This window comes from Uranotaenia lowii, chromosome 2 (genome assembly GCF_029784155.1).
Source record: "Uranotaenia lowii strain MFRU-FL chromosome 2, ASM2978415v1, whole genome shotgun sequence".
Lineage (NCBI taxonomy): Eukaryota > Metazoa > Arthropoda > Insecta > Diptera > Culicidae > Uranotaenia > Uranotaenia lowii.
The window spans coordinates 313061074-313078668 of NC_073692.1; the positions used below are offsets into that span (position 1 = coordinate 313061074).

General features: G+C 36.3%; 1 protein-coding gene across 1 annotated transcript; it reads left to right on the forward strand.

The window, feature by feature from the left end:
• Positions 1–2723: 2723 nt before the first annotated feature.
• On the forward strand, positions 2724–4545 carry LOC129748645 (dehydrogenase/reductase SDR family member 7-like). Its single transcript, XM_055743313.1, has 5 exons — positions 2724–2935; positions 3001–3506; positions 3568–3681; positions 3757–3923; positions 3986–4545. Exons 1-5 carry the CDS (start codon positions 2806–2808, stop codon positions 4053–4055), a joined length of 987 nt encoding a protein of 328 aa, XP_055599288.1. The 5' UTR covers positions 2724–2805; the 3' UTR covers positions 4056–4545.
• Positions 4546–17595: the final 13050 nt, after the last annotated feature.

Here is a 17595-nt window from a genome sequence, read left to right on the forward strand (position 1 = left end):
GGCGGAAAATCACTTAAATTTGATGAATAATTAGTCACGGTGTGCCAAAATACGTTATTAAAAATAAAAAATGACCACCAAAACGGTACTCGACATTCGAAAGATACAGTATTCAGGCATCTATCCTGAAAATTTGGAAATGTTTCATCGGGCTTTTTTGAAATTAGAGCGATTTTAAATTTTTAAGTCAATTTGCATTAGATTTCCAATGGGGTTTTTCAACCTTATGTTCTATGACCGTGGATTTTTCTGACTACACATATTTTATGAAAATCACCCAGTTCAATGAATTTATAGAAAATTTCATGCCCGACAACTTTGTGGAAGACTGGAAAAAGATTTGAGTTGATCCTGAAAAGTTAGTGGCAATTTTCTAAAACTATATTTGACTGATTGAAATGTGTCCATGTTTCGTAATTTTTTTTTCAATTCCGCTTCACTAAAAAGCGAATATATTTCCAGGCGTAGTTTGAATCATTTTTGGGTCTTCGATAAAGTTGTTTGGGATAGAATTTTCAGCACAAATGTGTATAAATCTATGGGTAATAGTCATCATACGAGCTCACAGAAGAAATTATTCAAAAGATTCGAGACTCGTGAAATATGACTGATGAAGAACTAATTTTAAAATTTGGAATGGACGGTGGAGGTGGTTCTTTTAAAATTACTTTGTCGGTGATTTCACTGGGACAGCAGTCCAAAGCTGATCGTTTCAAAGATGGCGGTGTTGAAATAGTTATGAAAATTAGGTTTATAGTATAATAACGTCAAATTATTTAATCAACTATTAGGCTTTTGATTCTTGCTCTTGCCCTAAAACTGAAAGAAAAACATGAGAATATTGCTCCAATTTGGAACGCGCTACAGTTGCATGCAAGACATCGATGGAAATGTTGCAGGAGATTTAAATGTCATAAATATTATAACGGGCATAATGGCTCATTCTTCAGAACGTCCGTAACACACGTAACGGAAACTTGAGGACTTTGGGGACAATCAAGAAAAACGCACTGCAATGGAAAGAAGCCAACTGTAAATCTGACGATCAAAGGATCTGACGATTAGCTAATATTAACTGCCGCTCCCCCACAGTCTTTGCACTTAACCCTCGGAATCGTGAAGGCCTTGTTTAAGGAAGTTGCAGCTACGAACCCAGAGCTAGCAGAATTGTGAATTGCAAAGGCAGGAGTGAGGCATCTCCAACAAACGTTTGGTTTTGCAGGGAAAGCTTGCCATAATCTAATGGATTCCTCAGATGTGCTTGAAGGTCATTTTGATGTGCAAGAACATTTAAAGGTAAGCAAAATAGATAAATAAAAAAAAACACTTAAAACTGTAAAAATACCGAAATCGCAGGCACTGAAGCTGTTCCAGGAGATTTACAAAGCATGCTTTAAGGATAACTTAGATTCCGAGTACACATTACTCATTGATGAGTCTTCTACAGTGTGGGAGAATTCTAAACTGCCAAACTCTTCCAAATTCCACATTCTACGATTCCATGTAAAGGATTTTTGCGAATACACCGAAAAACCGCTGGGTGTATTCGGAGAGCAAGCTTCGTAGAGTGTTCATCATGATTTTTCAGAAACGTGGAAACGATATAAAACCCCCGATACATCGAAGTTGTACTATGATAATCTCTAAAATGCTGTAGTGGACTATAACAGTGGCCATCTGTGTTGATTTTTAATTTTAAATAAAAAATATCGTTTATTTTTATTGTTGAATCCAAGAAGGTAATCAAAAATGACTATTTTGAAGCCAATATTACGCCATTTGCCTTGTTCGACTAAGCACATTTTAAGCACGACAAAAATGGTTGAAGATTCAAACTACGCCTGGAAAGATATTTGCTTTTAAGTGAAGCGGAATTAAAAAAAAACTTAAGAAACATGGAAAAATTTCAATCAGTCTAATAAAGTTTTAGAAAATTGCCAATAACTTTTCAGGATAAACTCAAATCTTTTTCCAGTCTTCCACAAAGTTGTCGGGCATGAAATTTTCTATAAAGTCATTGAACTGGGTGATTTTCATAAAATATGTGTAGTCAGAAAAATCCACAGTCATAGAACATAAGGTCGAAAAACCCCATTGGAAATCTAATGCAAATTGACTTAAAAATTTAAAATCGCTCTAATTTCAAAAAAGCCCGATGAAACATTTCCAAATTTTCAGGATAGATGCCTGAATACTATATCTTTCGAATGTCGAGTGCCGTTTTGGTGGTCATTTTTTATTTTTAATAACGTATTTTGGCACACCGTGTAGTTGTTAAATGCTTTTGATGTTATTGAGCTTTGAAACGCACACTTTCAGCGCACATAAAATTGAGAATGATAGATGTAAGCTAAATTCCTGAGTTTCACTTTTTGTCATATGTGTACAAAGCATATTCCTCGAAGCAACATAATTAAGTTTTAAAATAAGTATGTTCGTTATTTTAAAAAAAAATCAAGAGTTAACCAAATAACCTTTCGATGAGTAAAGTACATTTCGACAAACCAATGAACGAGGGCCTGAGTGACTTGCTTATGGTGCTTCCGAAAATAAATTATTGTAATTATATTGAATTAACATAAGCTTTTTAATGAAATTTTACTTTGAAAATGTCCTCTAACAAAATAAAAAATTAAAATTCGAGCCACGCTAGTGGTCGTTTAATCGCAATTCAAAACTCCTTCGTCTAATCCTTTGCGTTCTATGTGAGCCATCATTGTCAGTACAAACTGTGTAGTGCATGCTTCAAGTACAAGATAAGCGCCCCGAACTCATTACTTGCAGTTGATTCAAATAAATAACGAAATGACACTGTGGTTTTTCTCGGTCGTTGGAATACTGGTGTTTATTTACTATCTAGTGCAGTTTTTAGTTTTTAGCTATCTCGATTGCGATCTCGAGCTGTATCTGTTGTCGAAATTTGGAAGATCAATTGGTACGGTGTTATCGGTTTTAAAAATCAATGATATAAATCATTTTTCTAACGATCTTTTTTCCCAGATTCGTTACGTGGGAAGGTTGTATGGATCACGGGAGCCTCCAGCGGTATCGGTCGTGACCTCGCTCTACTTCTAGCGAAGCACGGAGTTCGTCTGTGTCTTTCCTCTCGTAAAGAGCCCGATCTACTGAAAGTGAAACAAGAATGCCTGGAAGCATCAAATGGAGCGCTCAGTTCCGAAGATGTTCTTGTCATGCCGATGGACATGCTGGACATTGACAAACATGAACGCTACTTCGATAGGGTGATCGAGCATTTTCATACTCTGGACATTGTGGTCAATAACGCGGGTCGTTCCCAGCGAGCCGATTGGAATACAATTCAGCTTAAGGTCGACCGGGAGCTGTTTGAGCTTGATGTGTTTGCCGTCATAAATTTGTCTCGAATCGCGCTCAACTATTTTGTCCAGAATTCCATTCGTGGGCACATTGCTGTCACGAGCAGTGTCACTGGATTGGTAGCTTTTCCAAACTCGGCTACATATACTGCAGCTAAGCACGCACTTCACGTGAGTTACCTCGTTACAGTTCATAATTGTCAACAAATGTCTAATTTTTATGTTTTTTAAGGGTTACTTTGAGACACTCCAAAACGAGGCCTTCAACGTGGATGTGACCATCTTCTGTCCGGGGCCAACGGCCACAAACTTCCTGCAGGAATGTTTCACCAGTAAAGCGGGAGAGGTAACGATCAGCAACACTTGTTTGATGAATGACTCAGACAAAACTCCTTTTTATAATCCCTGTTTACTCATTCAGAAATACAACAAACCAGTTAATGCCGATGACAAACGACTGACGAGTAAGCGCTGTGCAGAGCTCTATGCTGTATCGTTGGCCAACAAGCTTCCCATGAGTTGGGCTGGGACGCGGCCTATGAATTTTATCTTCTACCTCGGGTGCTACTATCCGAATGTGAAACGAATGTAGGCATGACGTTTGCTCAAATTTAATTAAATGATTCATTTTCTTTTATAAACTCTTCTAGTCTTATCAAAACTCTTGGAATTGCCAACATCGACCGGCTGAGAAATGGACGTCCTATCCAATGGAACTGAAGTAATGAAGGCTTTAATCATCAGTGAATCGTACAATTTTAAAAGTTTAGTTATCAAACGTGTTAGTCCCATAACTGGAAAGTTTTTAAATGGAAACCATAAAATTAATTAAGAATTTTATCTAAAAACATACGAATTTTTCGAAATAACCGTTTAAACAATATGTTGAAAATTCGATAACTTGACTTTTTTTTTTTAATGAGTGCAGCTTGCCAGAAACAACAGAAACAAAAATTTGCAAAATTCGAATTCAATTTCAATCTTTAGCATTTTGATTTGAGCTTCTATTTTTAAGTTTCGGATCACTAATATAGATTGAAATATCACCGTTGGGGTGGCAATGGATGTATGAGAAAAATTTTAACATAGAATTTCCAAAACCGAACATAAGTACTGCTAATTTAAGTTAAAACCGGTAGGTAAGGTGTTTACATTCTTCTTTATTTAACAATAAAAAAAGTCACTTGTTAAATTACTATTCTTTTGTGTAAACCAGTGTCACAAATATTCGTTTCAATCATTGAAATCCGAACGCAGCACAAGCTCAAAGTCGCGCAACACTTATTCCTGTCACGAGGCAGCTTTTCGACTTTCAAGCTCACATGAAGCCATTATTGCTGTCAGTCTTTTCCAATTGAACGAATACTAGCCCGGCTTTCAGTCCAATAGGAATGAAAGCTGGAAATCGCCTTTCAATTTTCGATGACAAGGAACGCTTGAATGCAGCAGCAACAACAAACACTACTGCGTGCGGCGGGGCGGCAGTGTAAACACTTCCCGGCAATGTTATACAAACCGTGTGGAGCACATCTCTCCGATTTCCCCTCAGATTTCCCCTTTTTTGGCAGATTTAAGCTTTTTTCTTCAGATTTGAGCTTTCATCTCCTATGCTCTCAAGGAAAAAACATGATGCGGTGTATGCAAATTCTATTGCACACAAGATTGTTTTGATGTGTGTAGTTTTCAGTGATTTTCTTGGAATTATGGATTGTTTTGGCATACACATTCGTTTATCTTTCCAATTCTAGTTATATTTCATAAAAATTCAAAATATAAACAAAAAAAAAACACTAAACCAATTTTTGGTTATCTTTCGTTTTGAAAAATAATGATCTTCAAATTATGTCCTCGGACTACGCAATTTCGATTACAGCTATCATATAAAACATTTCGTAGTGCCTATTTATTCTGAATATGAAAGACAAAAAATATTCAGGAAGCGAAAATTTTCATCAAGGACCTGCAAAAATATTCATGAACAAGAACATCAATCATCTTCAATTGAATATGACTGGCGCGGCTTTCAAATTAATTTGAAAGGATTTTGACAGGAAATGAATACTGTAAAAAGCTCCTTTACTTTGAAAGATACAAATATGAAAGCTATTTCAAAGCTTTGACAGAGAGGATGCTGTCAGTTGAGTGAAGATTGAGCTTTGACTGTGAAAATTTTGAACACTGGTGTAAACTATCATACTGGAACATGTTCTTCTCTTGTTACAATAGAGTTCGGATCAATCAAAACTCTCCTATGAATACACAATCAATCCGAAGTCATAACAAAGTAGAATGCAGACAGCACGATACAAATTATTTACGCCTAAATATATGTATGCTTATTTTTTTATTCTTTTGAGCATTGAGCATGTATGTATGTATGTATGGATCTGTTTGATTGGCAGAGAGTTTTATACTCTATATCACCACTACTTGTTTATATGTTGATTTTCGTTTTTTCGTAGGGATGCTCCTTTTTTCCATAATTTTCGATCAAACTTTCTGTTTTTCTAAATTTTCATGCGAGCTTTCTCTAGGAAACTGAGGATTTCCTTTAGTTTTGTTACTTCAAAATTTTGAATAATTTCGATCAGATTGGAATATCGATCCCAATCATAGTGATTCCTTATATGATTGAATTGAATGCATTTGAGAAGTGCATGTTCGGTGGTAAAATTCGTGTTGCATAGTTCGCACAACTTAGTGTCTCGAATTTTCATCACTCCTAAATAATAGGGTGAATAGTCATGGCCACTTAGTAAACGATTCAAAGTGCGAATTTGAATGTTGCTTAGTTCGATATCCCAATACCAGGGTTTGGTAGAGAAATTTGATTGTAATTCATAAAATTTGATTCCTTTACTTTCATTGTGCACCATGTTCCTATACCATAAATTCGTGGATTCGAGTGATTCTAATTTGTATCTCATGTATGCATCATCGAGTCTCAGTTTGTTCTCGAGTAATATTGGTCCATCTAATCCTTGTTTCGCTAGAACGTCTGCATGTTCATTTCCCTCTATTCCGACATGTGAGGGTATCCATTGGATTTTTACATTTTTTGTTGTAGCTAGTGAGCATATGTCGTGCGTGACTTGATCAAATTTTTTGTTTATAATGTCCCTTTTTAAAATTTTACAGGCTGACTGGGAATCGGTGAAAATTACAACTCCAGTTCCTTCTTCGTTGTGTATTTGTTCTAAAGCTACTCTTATAGCTAAAAGTTCTGCAGTTGCAATGTTAACATTATTTACTAAGGAAATGCTTATCTTTGTATCGGAAGAAGCGTCATAAATTCCAATGCCACATTTGTTCGTACTTTTAGAAGCATCAGTGTACCATTGGTCACGGTGACTATAATGGTTGTTTATCATTTCTTGGGCCAGTTTTTTCATAACAATTGGAGATGTTTCATTCTTTTTCATTCTTGAGCCAATCATTTGATCTTCTATCTCGACTCTTATTTCTATTTCTGGTTTTGTTTCTGTGTATATCGTTTGAAATTCTTGTATGTTTTTAATGTAAATTCTTTCTAGAAAAGTGTACTTTGCTTCACTTTGAACGTTGTCCAAATCTAAAGAGTGTAGTTGTTGTGCAATTAGATCGTTACGATGGATATGCAAGGCAATACGTTTTTTTGCTAAATAAGTGCGTTTGAATGTCAGCGGTTCTTCTCCAGCTATTGCTGCTAATGTGTTAATTGGTGTAGTTTTAGTACATCCTGTAGCAATTCTCAGACATTGTCTATTCGTTACTTCTAACATGTCACAATATTTCTTAGCTGTTCCTCCATAGATTACTGCGCCGTAATTCAAATAATTCCCGTACAAAGCTCTATGGTACAGCATCATCACTCTCGGTGTGCCACCATATCTTATACCACTGATTATTTTTAGCATGTTTTGTCTGTCCAACACATTTTGTTTCAGCATTTTAACATGTATACCGTATCTGAGTGCCTGATCAAGTGTTATACCTAAATATTTGTAGCTCCTCACTGTTTCAAGGGTTTCTCCTCCCATTCTTAAGTGGAGTTGTTTATCACTTTCTTTAAATAGCATTGCCTTTGTTTTTGAGCTATTAAGACGTAATCCTAACTCCGTAGCTTTTGCCATGAATCGGTTTATTTCAGATTGCATCTTGTTAATGGCCTTTTCTAAAGATTTTGCTTTGACAATTTTTAAAAAATCATCTGCAAACTGTAAAGTTGTTATATCTGGGTCGAGGTTTGTATTATGCAAAGAAGCTGTGTAAATATTGAATAAAACAGGTGACATAACATCGCCCTGTGGTACTCCAGTACAAATAGTTTGGCTGACAATTCCTTGATCGGTGTGAATGAGGGTTTTCCGGTTGTTTAAAAAGTTGTAGATCCATGTGCATGTATCTTCGTTGAAACCATTTTGTATCATGATATTGTATAATTTATCAATGTCGACTGTGTTAAAAGCATTTGAAAAATCAAAGAAGACACCAATTGTGGTATAGTTGGCTCTTCGTGCTGCTTTGATTAGGTTTGTTGCATACGTAATACAATGCTCAGTAGACATACCTTTGCGAAAACCAAAAGATAAATCTGGGATGACATTGTTCTTTTCACACGTTTGTTGGATGTCTACTAATACTGCTGCATTTAATATTTTTACAACGGTTGGTAAAAGCGCTATAGGTCGGCTGGAACTTATTTCATTTGGTGGTTTGTTGGGCTTTAATATAGGGATAATTTTTATTTCCTTTAGGTGATCGTCTAGAGTTGCTTTTTGCCACATTCCGTTTAGCAATTCTATTATTTTTGTAACTGATTGTAGATCTAAATTTTTTAATGCATTATAGTTTATATAGTCTGTACCTGGTGATGATGTTGGGGATTTGTTTCTTATGAAGTTTTTCCAATGTCGATAGGTTAATATGGATGTTCTTGTATTGTTTGCTGGTGAGAGAGGTTCTCTGTAATTTGATGGGCCAAAGTTGCAGGTGAGAAATTGTGAAGCCATATCCTTGCTGGTGTTTATAGAATTGTTTTTAGGGTTGGTAACAGGGAGGAATTTTAATCGTCTAACGAGTTTCCAATTTTCATGTGGATTTCTAGGATCAATGGAGCTGGAGAGTTCTATCATTTTGTTTTTAATGTGTTCAAGTTTGGATTTCAAGAAAATAGCAGAAGATCTTTTCCAAAAAACTAGGTTTTCACTACTACAGCATTGATTGTAACTACGTAGTGCGTTTTGTTTTTGTTCATAGAGCTGTGACAACTCCGAGCTCCAGTAATATTTTGGTGTATGTTTGCTTATTTTTTTGTGTTTTTTAGTTATATTTTGGGAAAGTTTAGACAGATCTTTCAAGTCCTCGAATTCCCAGTGCTCAACCTGTGCCATTTCCTCCGATATTTTTTGTTTATCGTAGTAGTATTTTTGTTTACGGTTTATCCTTAAATCCAGACAGATCTCAATAAATAGGTGTCCACTTCCTCCGAAATTTTTATCAACAACTTTCCATTGAACCACATTAAATAAATTAAGAGAACACAATGTTAAATCTATAGCACTAGATCTTTGATTGGAAACTGGAGGAATGTAAGTTACAGCTCCATTGTTCAATAGTAATAAATTAGCTCCTATTATGGCATCATGTACAATTGTCCCTTTACCGTTTGACTCTTGGCATCCCCATATTACATTATGGCTGTTAAAGTCACCTCCTACTACTACTTTACCGAATCTAGCTGTTTCGTTAAAGAGTGTTGTTATGGCTGTTTCTAAATTATCGTTTGATATTCTTGGGTTCACATAGACGACAACTAGTGCCAGATCTAATTTAGGTATGAATATTCCGAGCGTTTCAAAATCGTCTGTTGTTTGTAATTGAATGTTGTCAAATTTAAATTCCTCCTTCAAGAATATTGCTACTCCTCCATACCCGTCAGCACGGGGTGCCAGATGTCGATGGTAGCCTTGAATATTCCATCGTAAAGTAGAAATCTGTTCTGGTTTGACCCAGATTTCCGAAAGCAATGCTGCATCATAATTTTGGGTATACAGTTCGTGTGTTAGTTCGTTTTTGTTTCGAAATAAACTTTGAATATTTGCCTGTAACACCTTGAAATCGCCGGTGAACATTATTTGTCTCCTGCAGATCCTAGCATTTTATTTAATTCACCCAAGATGCAAGCTGATATTTCTCCTCCTTTTGTGCCATGTGGTTTCATAATAGTTTCTAATTTCATGCTAATTGTTGAAATTATTTGTTTCAGTTCTTCTTGTGATTGTTTTTTAATTGTTTCCTCAATTTCCTTTTTAAACCTCTCTAACTCTCCTGTTTTATACTTATTGAACATCCCTATGCCTCTTGTTTCCTCTTTTTCTTCTTCCATTTTACGTTTTTTGGCGAATTCGTTTTGATTTAATCCCAAAATACTGGCCACTCCTGGTACACTATCTGTTTCTACATTAAGTTTGTTTGGTTCTTTATTTTCTTTTTTAGATCTATTTCTCTTGTCGTTTGGATTCCACTCACTGCGCTTTGGTTGGAGTTGTTGTGGAAAACTACGCCCGCTAGCTGCAACTCTGGAGTATGATTCTGCAATTGTTGGAAAATCCTCTGTAGTCCTCAAAACGTCAAACATATTTTCAGTTGGAACCTCGTAGTACTGCCTTGCCTCCTGGTAAGTCATGCATTTCTTAGCCATTATTGCCTGTAAGTCGTTTTCTTTCTTCCATCTAGGACACACTCTGTCAGTCGTCTTATGATTAGAATTTGGACAGTACAAACATTTTAAAACGTTACAAGAATTTTCTGTCGAGTGTTCTACAGCACATGACATACATTTTTCAATCAACGCTTTACAATTTTTGGACAAGTGGTTATAACGAAGACATTTAAAACAGATTATCGGTTTTCTAATGTACGGTTGGACTTTGTGTATCACAGAATATATACTGATGTCATTTGGCAAAGTATTAGTACGGAAAACTACACCCATTTTATATGTGGGTTCCTTTTTCTTGTCTTTATAGCGATGCATTCGAAAAACGGAATCTATCTCTGCTTTGGCCTTGATAAAGTGTTTTACTTCTTCGTCTTTCATTTCAAGTGGTATACCAGAAATAACTCCTGTCACCGTGACGAATTGTTTCGGAATGTAAGATTTGAATCCCTGTAGTTTTAGATTCTGGCAATTTGCCAATCTATTGGCATCTTTAATATTTCCTACGTACACTGTTACTTTATTTCTAGCTGTCTTCCTGATATCATCGATACATTTGTCAAAACCATTTTGGTGTAGCATTATCCCTATTTGTAATCTGTTAACAACTTTTCGTTTTTCTACATCTGTGTTCTCTACTATTACGCGATACGGACGGCAATCCCCATTTTGGTAATTGTAGTTTTTAAATGTTTTTCTACTTGCTGCGTCAACGTGATCCTTTCCTCTGCTGGTTGTTTCCATGTCTTCTTCCATCCTTTCTTGTCCTGGATTTAGTATCGGTTGATTGAGGTTAAGTACTGATGCTGCTCCGTCTGGAGCAGCATCCTCGCCACTCATCTTAGTACGGTCACTTATTTATCACAGAAGGTATACTTGTGAATTTATCGCTAAAATTATCACAGTTCTTCTTAATAATAATGACAATACAACAGTTTAAAATAGCCAAAAAATCCAAATTGTAAAAACGAGCATCCACACTCTTTCAATGTAAACATTGGAATCGAGCATTGAGCATGATGGCTCCAGATATGGTGGTCTCACTTTGGCAAAAAGTAGACGAGGGTTGGATGCGGAGGAGGAGCCGAAATTTGACAGCTGGCTGTTCGGCTGGCTGGCTGGGATGCCAGGTGCTCTGATTTTTTGTAAAACACGAAGTTTTGCCAATCATCAATATATTGCTTAGACAAAGATTTCGCCTTGATTTTTGCAAATATAATTCATAGAATCGAAACAAAATCTTCCGCGTGAGCTCCGGGCTGGTAAGCAAAGCTGATGAGGTTGGACCTATAAACGACGGTGCCAGCTTTGTCGGTAGCGGTGAGTAACACTAATTTTGCATTACTTCTGACAAATTTATGCTTATTCGACACTTGTTTCTTTCAAGAGCTATCTAGAAGCAGCAGAAAGTCATCGAATCGGATGGTAACATGGCGAGGCGTTACATTCCATCGTCCGAGAAGCGGCTGGCCCTCCTGCAGGAACATCCGATCTTCATCGAGATGAAAAAGCTGCTTCAGGAGGACCCCCGTCTGTTGCCAGCGCTGCTCCAGAAGATCCAATCGAGTAATCCAGTTCTGAAGGGTAGCATTTGGGAAAACCAGATGAAGGTTTTGGCACTTTTGAATGAGGGAACCGATGAGCTGAAGCGTTGAGCGCCTGAGCAACATGACGATGAGTGGGTTGGGGAATCAGTTCGATCCACTGCAGACTGTTGATTGTCCGGAATGGATTGAGCCCCTGAAGGATTCTGCAGGTGATGCTGTCCAATTGCTAGTCATCCTCAAGTGCAGCAAAGCTCCAGCTCAGCGCTGCTCGTGGGTGGTGGTGAAGGTAGATTAACTGAATATGTTAATATTAAAAAAGGCTTAAGCAGTATTTACATGATGCAACAGTTATTTGAAAATAAAATTTCGAATCATAAAATCGTTTATCATTCAATCATGAAAATTATCAATAGCAAAATTTATAGCTTTCCTTTAGCAGAACCGATTTAATTTTATTTTCATCCAACACTTTTCGATTAAAGGGAAACAAAATAGCACTTTTTATAAGGTAACAAGAATAAGGAGCAAGCAACATCCGGTTTAGGGTTTTGGTTGTTTGTTCCACCCTTTAAGATCCTTTCTATCATAACGGTCAATAAAAAGTTTTTCTTTTTCGGAACATACGGATAGAACGAACTGTATTGTAATTTCATTAAAAAAAAGTGTTTAGAATACAAATTACTTCATTGAATATACTCATATCATTGCTTTTTTCTGAAAACTTAATTTAAATATAATAAAATAAACTAAACCCCACTACGGTTTTAAATCTTTTGATCTTTCGTTTACGATTGGCTTGTGCACATACACACACTTTATTGCCATCTGATTTTTTATCTCTAACACCTGGCATCCCTGGACCCCTTTTTTCGTAAACACTACAGCCAGCTGTCAAAACTTTTTTCAATATGGCGGAATGGCGATTTGGCATATGAGATCACCATACTAGAGCCATCATGGCATTGAGACTTAGGCCGATGACATAGTGAGGACGATGACATAGTGAATACGATGCGATGCGATGCGGTGAATGCGATTCAATGCGGTGAACCAGATTTGATGAAAATGTATGTGAATCGCTTAAACCTGACATACTCAACGCGGCGAATCAGATGTCAATTTGTTCCGCCGCTCGAGTTCGCATAGGCTGCGTCCGTAAATTTTCCGCCAATTCGCATCGCATCGCACTCACTATTACCGTATTTTTTTCACCTGGAGGCAAACTAGAGGCAACCTAGGTTCGCTCTAACTGCTGTCATCGTGCTCATTTATTGCTCGAGAGGCAACCTAGGTTCGCTCGAAAAAGGGACGGAGTCGCCCTGAGAAAAAAGTCAGTTTTGCGAGAAGTTCACCAATACTCTCAACGTTGTTGTCAAAACATTAAACAGCTGTTTTTGGCTGAAAACAAAACAGTTGAAATAATGAACGGGCAAATGATTATTGCCGCGATTTTGAACCTCTTAGCCAAGCAAAATCGTACTATCTGCAGTCCAGTGCAATCCGGACACGAAAAACGGCAATCCGGATGTGAAGAACCGAATGAAGAAATCCAGAAGGGAGAACAAAATGACAGCTGCATGTAAACATTGCGCTTGTTCTCACGCACACCTATACGTATGGAATTACTCGAAACCCGAAACTCGTTTTTTTATTCTGACAGTTCCAGAGCCAAATCCGGAATCAAAAAAAAAATACGCCATATGTCATCGGCCTGAGTACGATGCGATGCGAATTGGCGGAAAATTTACGGACGCAGCCTATGCGAACTCGAGCGGCGGAACAAATTGACATCTCCTTCGCCGCGTTGAGTATGTCAGGTTTAAGCGATTCTCATACATTTTCATCAAATGGGGTTCACCGCATTGAATCGCATTCACCGAATCGCATCGCATCGTATTCACTATGTCATCGGTCCGTAAATTTTCCGCCAATTCGCATCGCATCGCACTCACTATGTCATCGGCCTTAGGACGATGACATAGTGAATGCGATGCGGCGAATGCGAATCAATGCGGTAAACCACATTTGATGAAAATGTATGTGAATCGCTTAAACCTATACATCAAGGCGGGTAAAGCTTCAGGTGTGTTCTTATACCAATGCACGGAATCGTCCATCTTGTGACAGGCAATCGTAATCGTAAGCATGGTAGGCGAACAATTCGCTGTCAAAAAGCGCACCGTCTCCACCCCCCACCAATGAGAAACTTTTGGTACCCCTTGCCTACTTTTCCTCAATATGCACCCACCCTACTGGAGGCACTCTGACCTACATACTCAACGCGGCGAAGCAAATGTCAGTTTGTTCCGCCGCACGAGTTCGCGAAGGCTGCGTCCGTAAATTGTCCGCCAATTCGCATCGCATCGCACTCACTATGTCATTGGCCTTATGATTCACAAAATACATAGTATGTACCGTCAAACGGGGCATCATGCAAAAGCAGGGTTAGATGCAACATTTGTATACCACAACACTCATTCAATTTTATTTCAATATACTGTAATAAAGTTACCATTGAATGATAACAAATTGATTATGACATAGTTTTTAACATCGTGAAAGTGTTTTTTAAAGTTTTTTGTTCTCATAAAAAATTTCAAAAATCGAGCAACAAATGTACAATTTTTTACATTTTTCGATGCCTTAAAAAACTTTACCTAGTATGACGTATTGGATGAATGATATCACCTACAAACTTTATATTGCTTTCATTATCCTATACTTACACTGTTGGTGTAAAAATATTTTTCGTACAATCACCTAATTTTTTTAAATGAATATTTGAATAATTCAGTTAGCTGTCTGGGGCAAAATGCAACAAAATGCAAAACAGAACTAAATCTCATAAATCGCGTTTCCATATGCTGGGATATGATTGTTTTGCATTATGCGTTTGTTAACATTAAAATTTCATCCATCCTAAGATTTATTGTCATGATTTAAGCTAAAAGAATATTTTGTAGTCTGATGGCCGACCAAATAAAACAAATAAAATAATATTTTGTAGTATTTTTTACCCCTAAATGTATGCAGCAGATTAACATTTTTTTCTTAAACAAATTTATGACAGAAAAAATGTATAATTCAATTCGAACAAAACCAAAAATTACTGCAATTGATGCTTTATGCGTTATGACATCACAAATGTATCAAAAACTTTAAATTTTGAAACGTTTTCATTTGATTTTTCATTAATTACAGGGTTTGTTGCAACTTTCCCCGTTTTCTTAGTAGGGTGAAAATCCCGTGTTTTTGTAAATTTAAAAACTACTGGTAAAACTAATAATTTTTCAGACTACGTAAATTTGGTGTTCCATCAACCTTAAAACTTTTGATATACAAGAGGCATGGTTATCTGTAAGCATTAAGATTTTAGAAGGCATTGAAGTTGAAAAGTGTTGCATGTTGCCCCAGTTGACGGTATATTATTTTATTTTTTGATAGAAAGATTCAAAGGATCAGGAAAATATCTGCTCTTCCAATCAATCGAGACCATGCGCAGAACAAAACAAACCTACCAAATCTACCCAGTACATCAATTAAGTTCAAAAGTATTCAGCGTATTCAATGCACTCTAGCTCACACCCACGCCCTTCCTTTTGAAGCGTAGGTACTAGAGCTTACTCAACTGCTGCAATTATAAGGTAGCTACCAGAGGAAAGTTAATCATCAGCCATCGACGGATGCGAAGCTTCGACATCAAATCGTTTATGGGAGTGTTTTTTTTTCAGGAGTTCCCGTTCTCTTCTGTTGTTGATAGCTTTCTTTGAAGGTGTGCTTCGCGATTATTAGGTATTGCGTACGTTGCTGCGCACGCTGGATTTTACTGCCACCACGCCACAGAACAGTATTAATGGGAAGCTGCGCACAAACATACCCACCGGAGAGAGAGTAAGAAGTAACGCGTCACTGCATCAGCTAGCTGTTTTTACGATTCTACAGTGTGCCGTAGAATATTTTTTACTTACGCTGGTCGCTTCAGAATCTAGCACTTGACGGAACTCCCATGGCGACCGTAAAAAGTTAGCTTAACGGATACTGCGAGGCGAATTTATTGATTTGGCAGTTGTAAGTGGTTTCAACTCAACTCGATGCCATAGTTTTTATAAGAAGTTACTTTATATTCAAAGTTTTGCGAATGTTGTGGCAGCCAAAAAGTTTATTAAAGCTATGAAAATCGAGGCTATAACACGTGCCCGGGATAACCATACTGATGTTTGGATCTGTTGATAAAATATAATCCGGAGCAGATAGGTAAAACGTTTTTTTTAATAAATCCAGTTTTTTTTTAATGGCTGACTGCTAAATTTCGTTTTACCATTTACTTAACAAATCATTAGAAAAAATTTAACTTCTACACGTCTTTAACTTCTCCGTGCTCGTGAATCAATTTTGATGAAAATCATCTTAAAATCGTTCGAGTTGTGTCCCATTTCGAGTTGGTTTTGTATGGGAGCAACCCTTCCATAGAAGGTGAGATTCTCGAAACTATTGTACACACCATCTCTAACCCGGAAAACTCTCGGATATAGCATTTCACTTCATTCCGAACGTCCGTTTACACGTGATGGTGTTACAAAGAAAACGCCTCTATATTAATATAAAGATGTCATAAAAATCTAACACAGAATTATTGACGAATTTTAAAAGATATTTTTAAAGTAAACTCCTACTTTTCAATCAATGAACCGTCAAAATTGTGTTAGTCATCGAAGATAAATTTTGAAAAATTGGATAGGAAAGTTGAGACAAATTGACAAATTTTGTATTTAAAAAAAATACAATACATACAAAATACATACAAAATTTTGACGAATTTTTATTGATGTTTTTTTACAATTCGTTCATTTAAAACATTTTAAAGATGTTTTTCGAACGTTTTATCTATTAGCAATTTCTCAGATTTTCTATCACCAGATTTTCTATCACCTCAATTCAACTTTTTACTGGATTTCGAGTATATTGATGGCTGATACGACTCACCGTTTAGAGCAGTGGTTTTCAAACTTATTTCACTCACCGCCCTTTTTTATGAATTTTCGAGCTCAACGCCCCCCTGAACGATTTTTTTGCATCTTTAAAACAAAATTATGACTATCGATAGTTGAAAATCCATGAGCTTTTGGCATTAAATATGTTGTTGTAAGACTAGACTCAAATTTCATTCAAGTTAATATAATTTTCAGAATAAATACTGAAACTTGAAAATTTTCCTTTTTTCTCAGGGATAAACTTGAAAATAATCAGTTTGTTTTGGAAACAAAACAAAAATCTTCAATTTTGGTTATCAAAATATTTTATATGCCATTACTAAAATACAATTAAATTACTTTTAGGTCGGTGACATAACGCATAATGCTTTGAAATCAAAAATTTCTACTTCATATTTATGAAACATATAATCTTAAAAAGCTCCTGTTCAAAATTAAGCAACATTAAACTTTAAAGTCAGCACTTAAACTTTAAAATAGTATCTGATAATCAAATTTTGACAATTTATATTTATAACCGAATAATTTTTCGATAACAAATGGCACTATTAAATTTTTGAATCGATTGAACTAAAAATGGTCAAAACAGAACTGAAAATAAATATTCTCTTGCCTCAAAGTCAGAATTCTGTAACGACGGATAACGCCTTTTAACACAGGATTTATTCAAAAGTTTTTAAGTTCATTTTTTTAGAAATAAAAACATTTTAAAGATTTATATGTATTGTCATCCAAAATTAATATTTTAAAGTATAAATAACCCAATAAACTAACGAAATTTGCACATAGATCGAAACAATATCTGCGACAATAAAAAAACTGTTGGTGTTCGTGGAACAGATACAAAAACTACCTTTGCAGCTCCGTGAAATGAATGAAGTTTCAGTCTTCAACCTGTCTGTAATTTGAAGTTTAGTTCTGTAACTTAATTTTTGGGCATTGAACTTACTCGTTGTCATTTCAAATCTACGTTTTTTGTGTAAATGAGAATTTTAACACATTGCGGACCATAAATATACGAG

Coding starts and splice junctions, on each gene's coding strand:
- LOC129748645 (XM_055743313.1), top strand. CDS start 2,806: ATGACACTGTGGTTTTTCTCGGTCGTTGGAATACTGGTGTTTATTTAC. Junction 2,936..3,000: donor GAAATTTGGAAGATCAATTG/GTACGGTGTTAT, acceptor CTTTTTTCCCAG/ATTCGTTACGTGGGAAGGTT. Junction 3,507..3,567: donor CAGCTAAGCACGCACTTCAC/GTGAGTTACCTC, acceptor ATGTTTTTTAAG/GGTTACTTTGAGACACTCCA.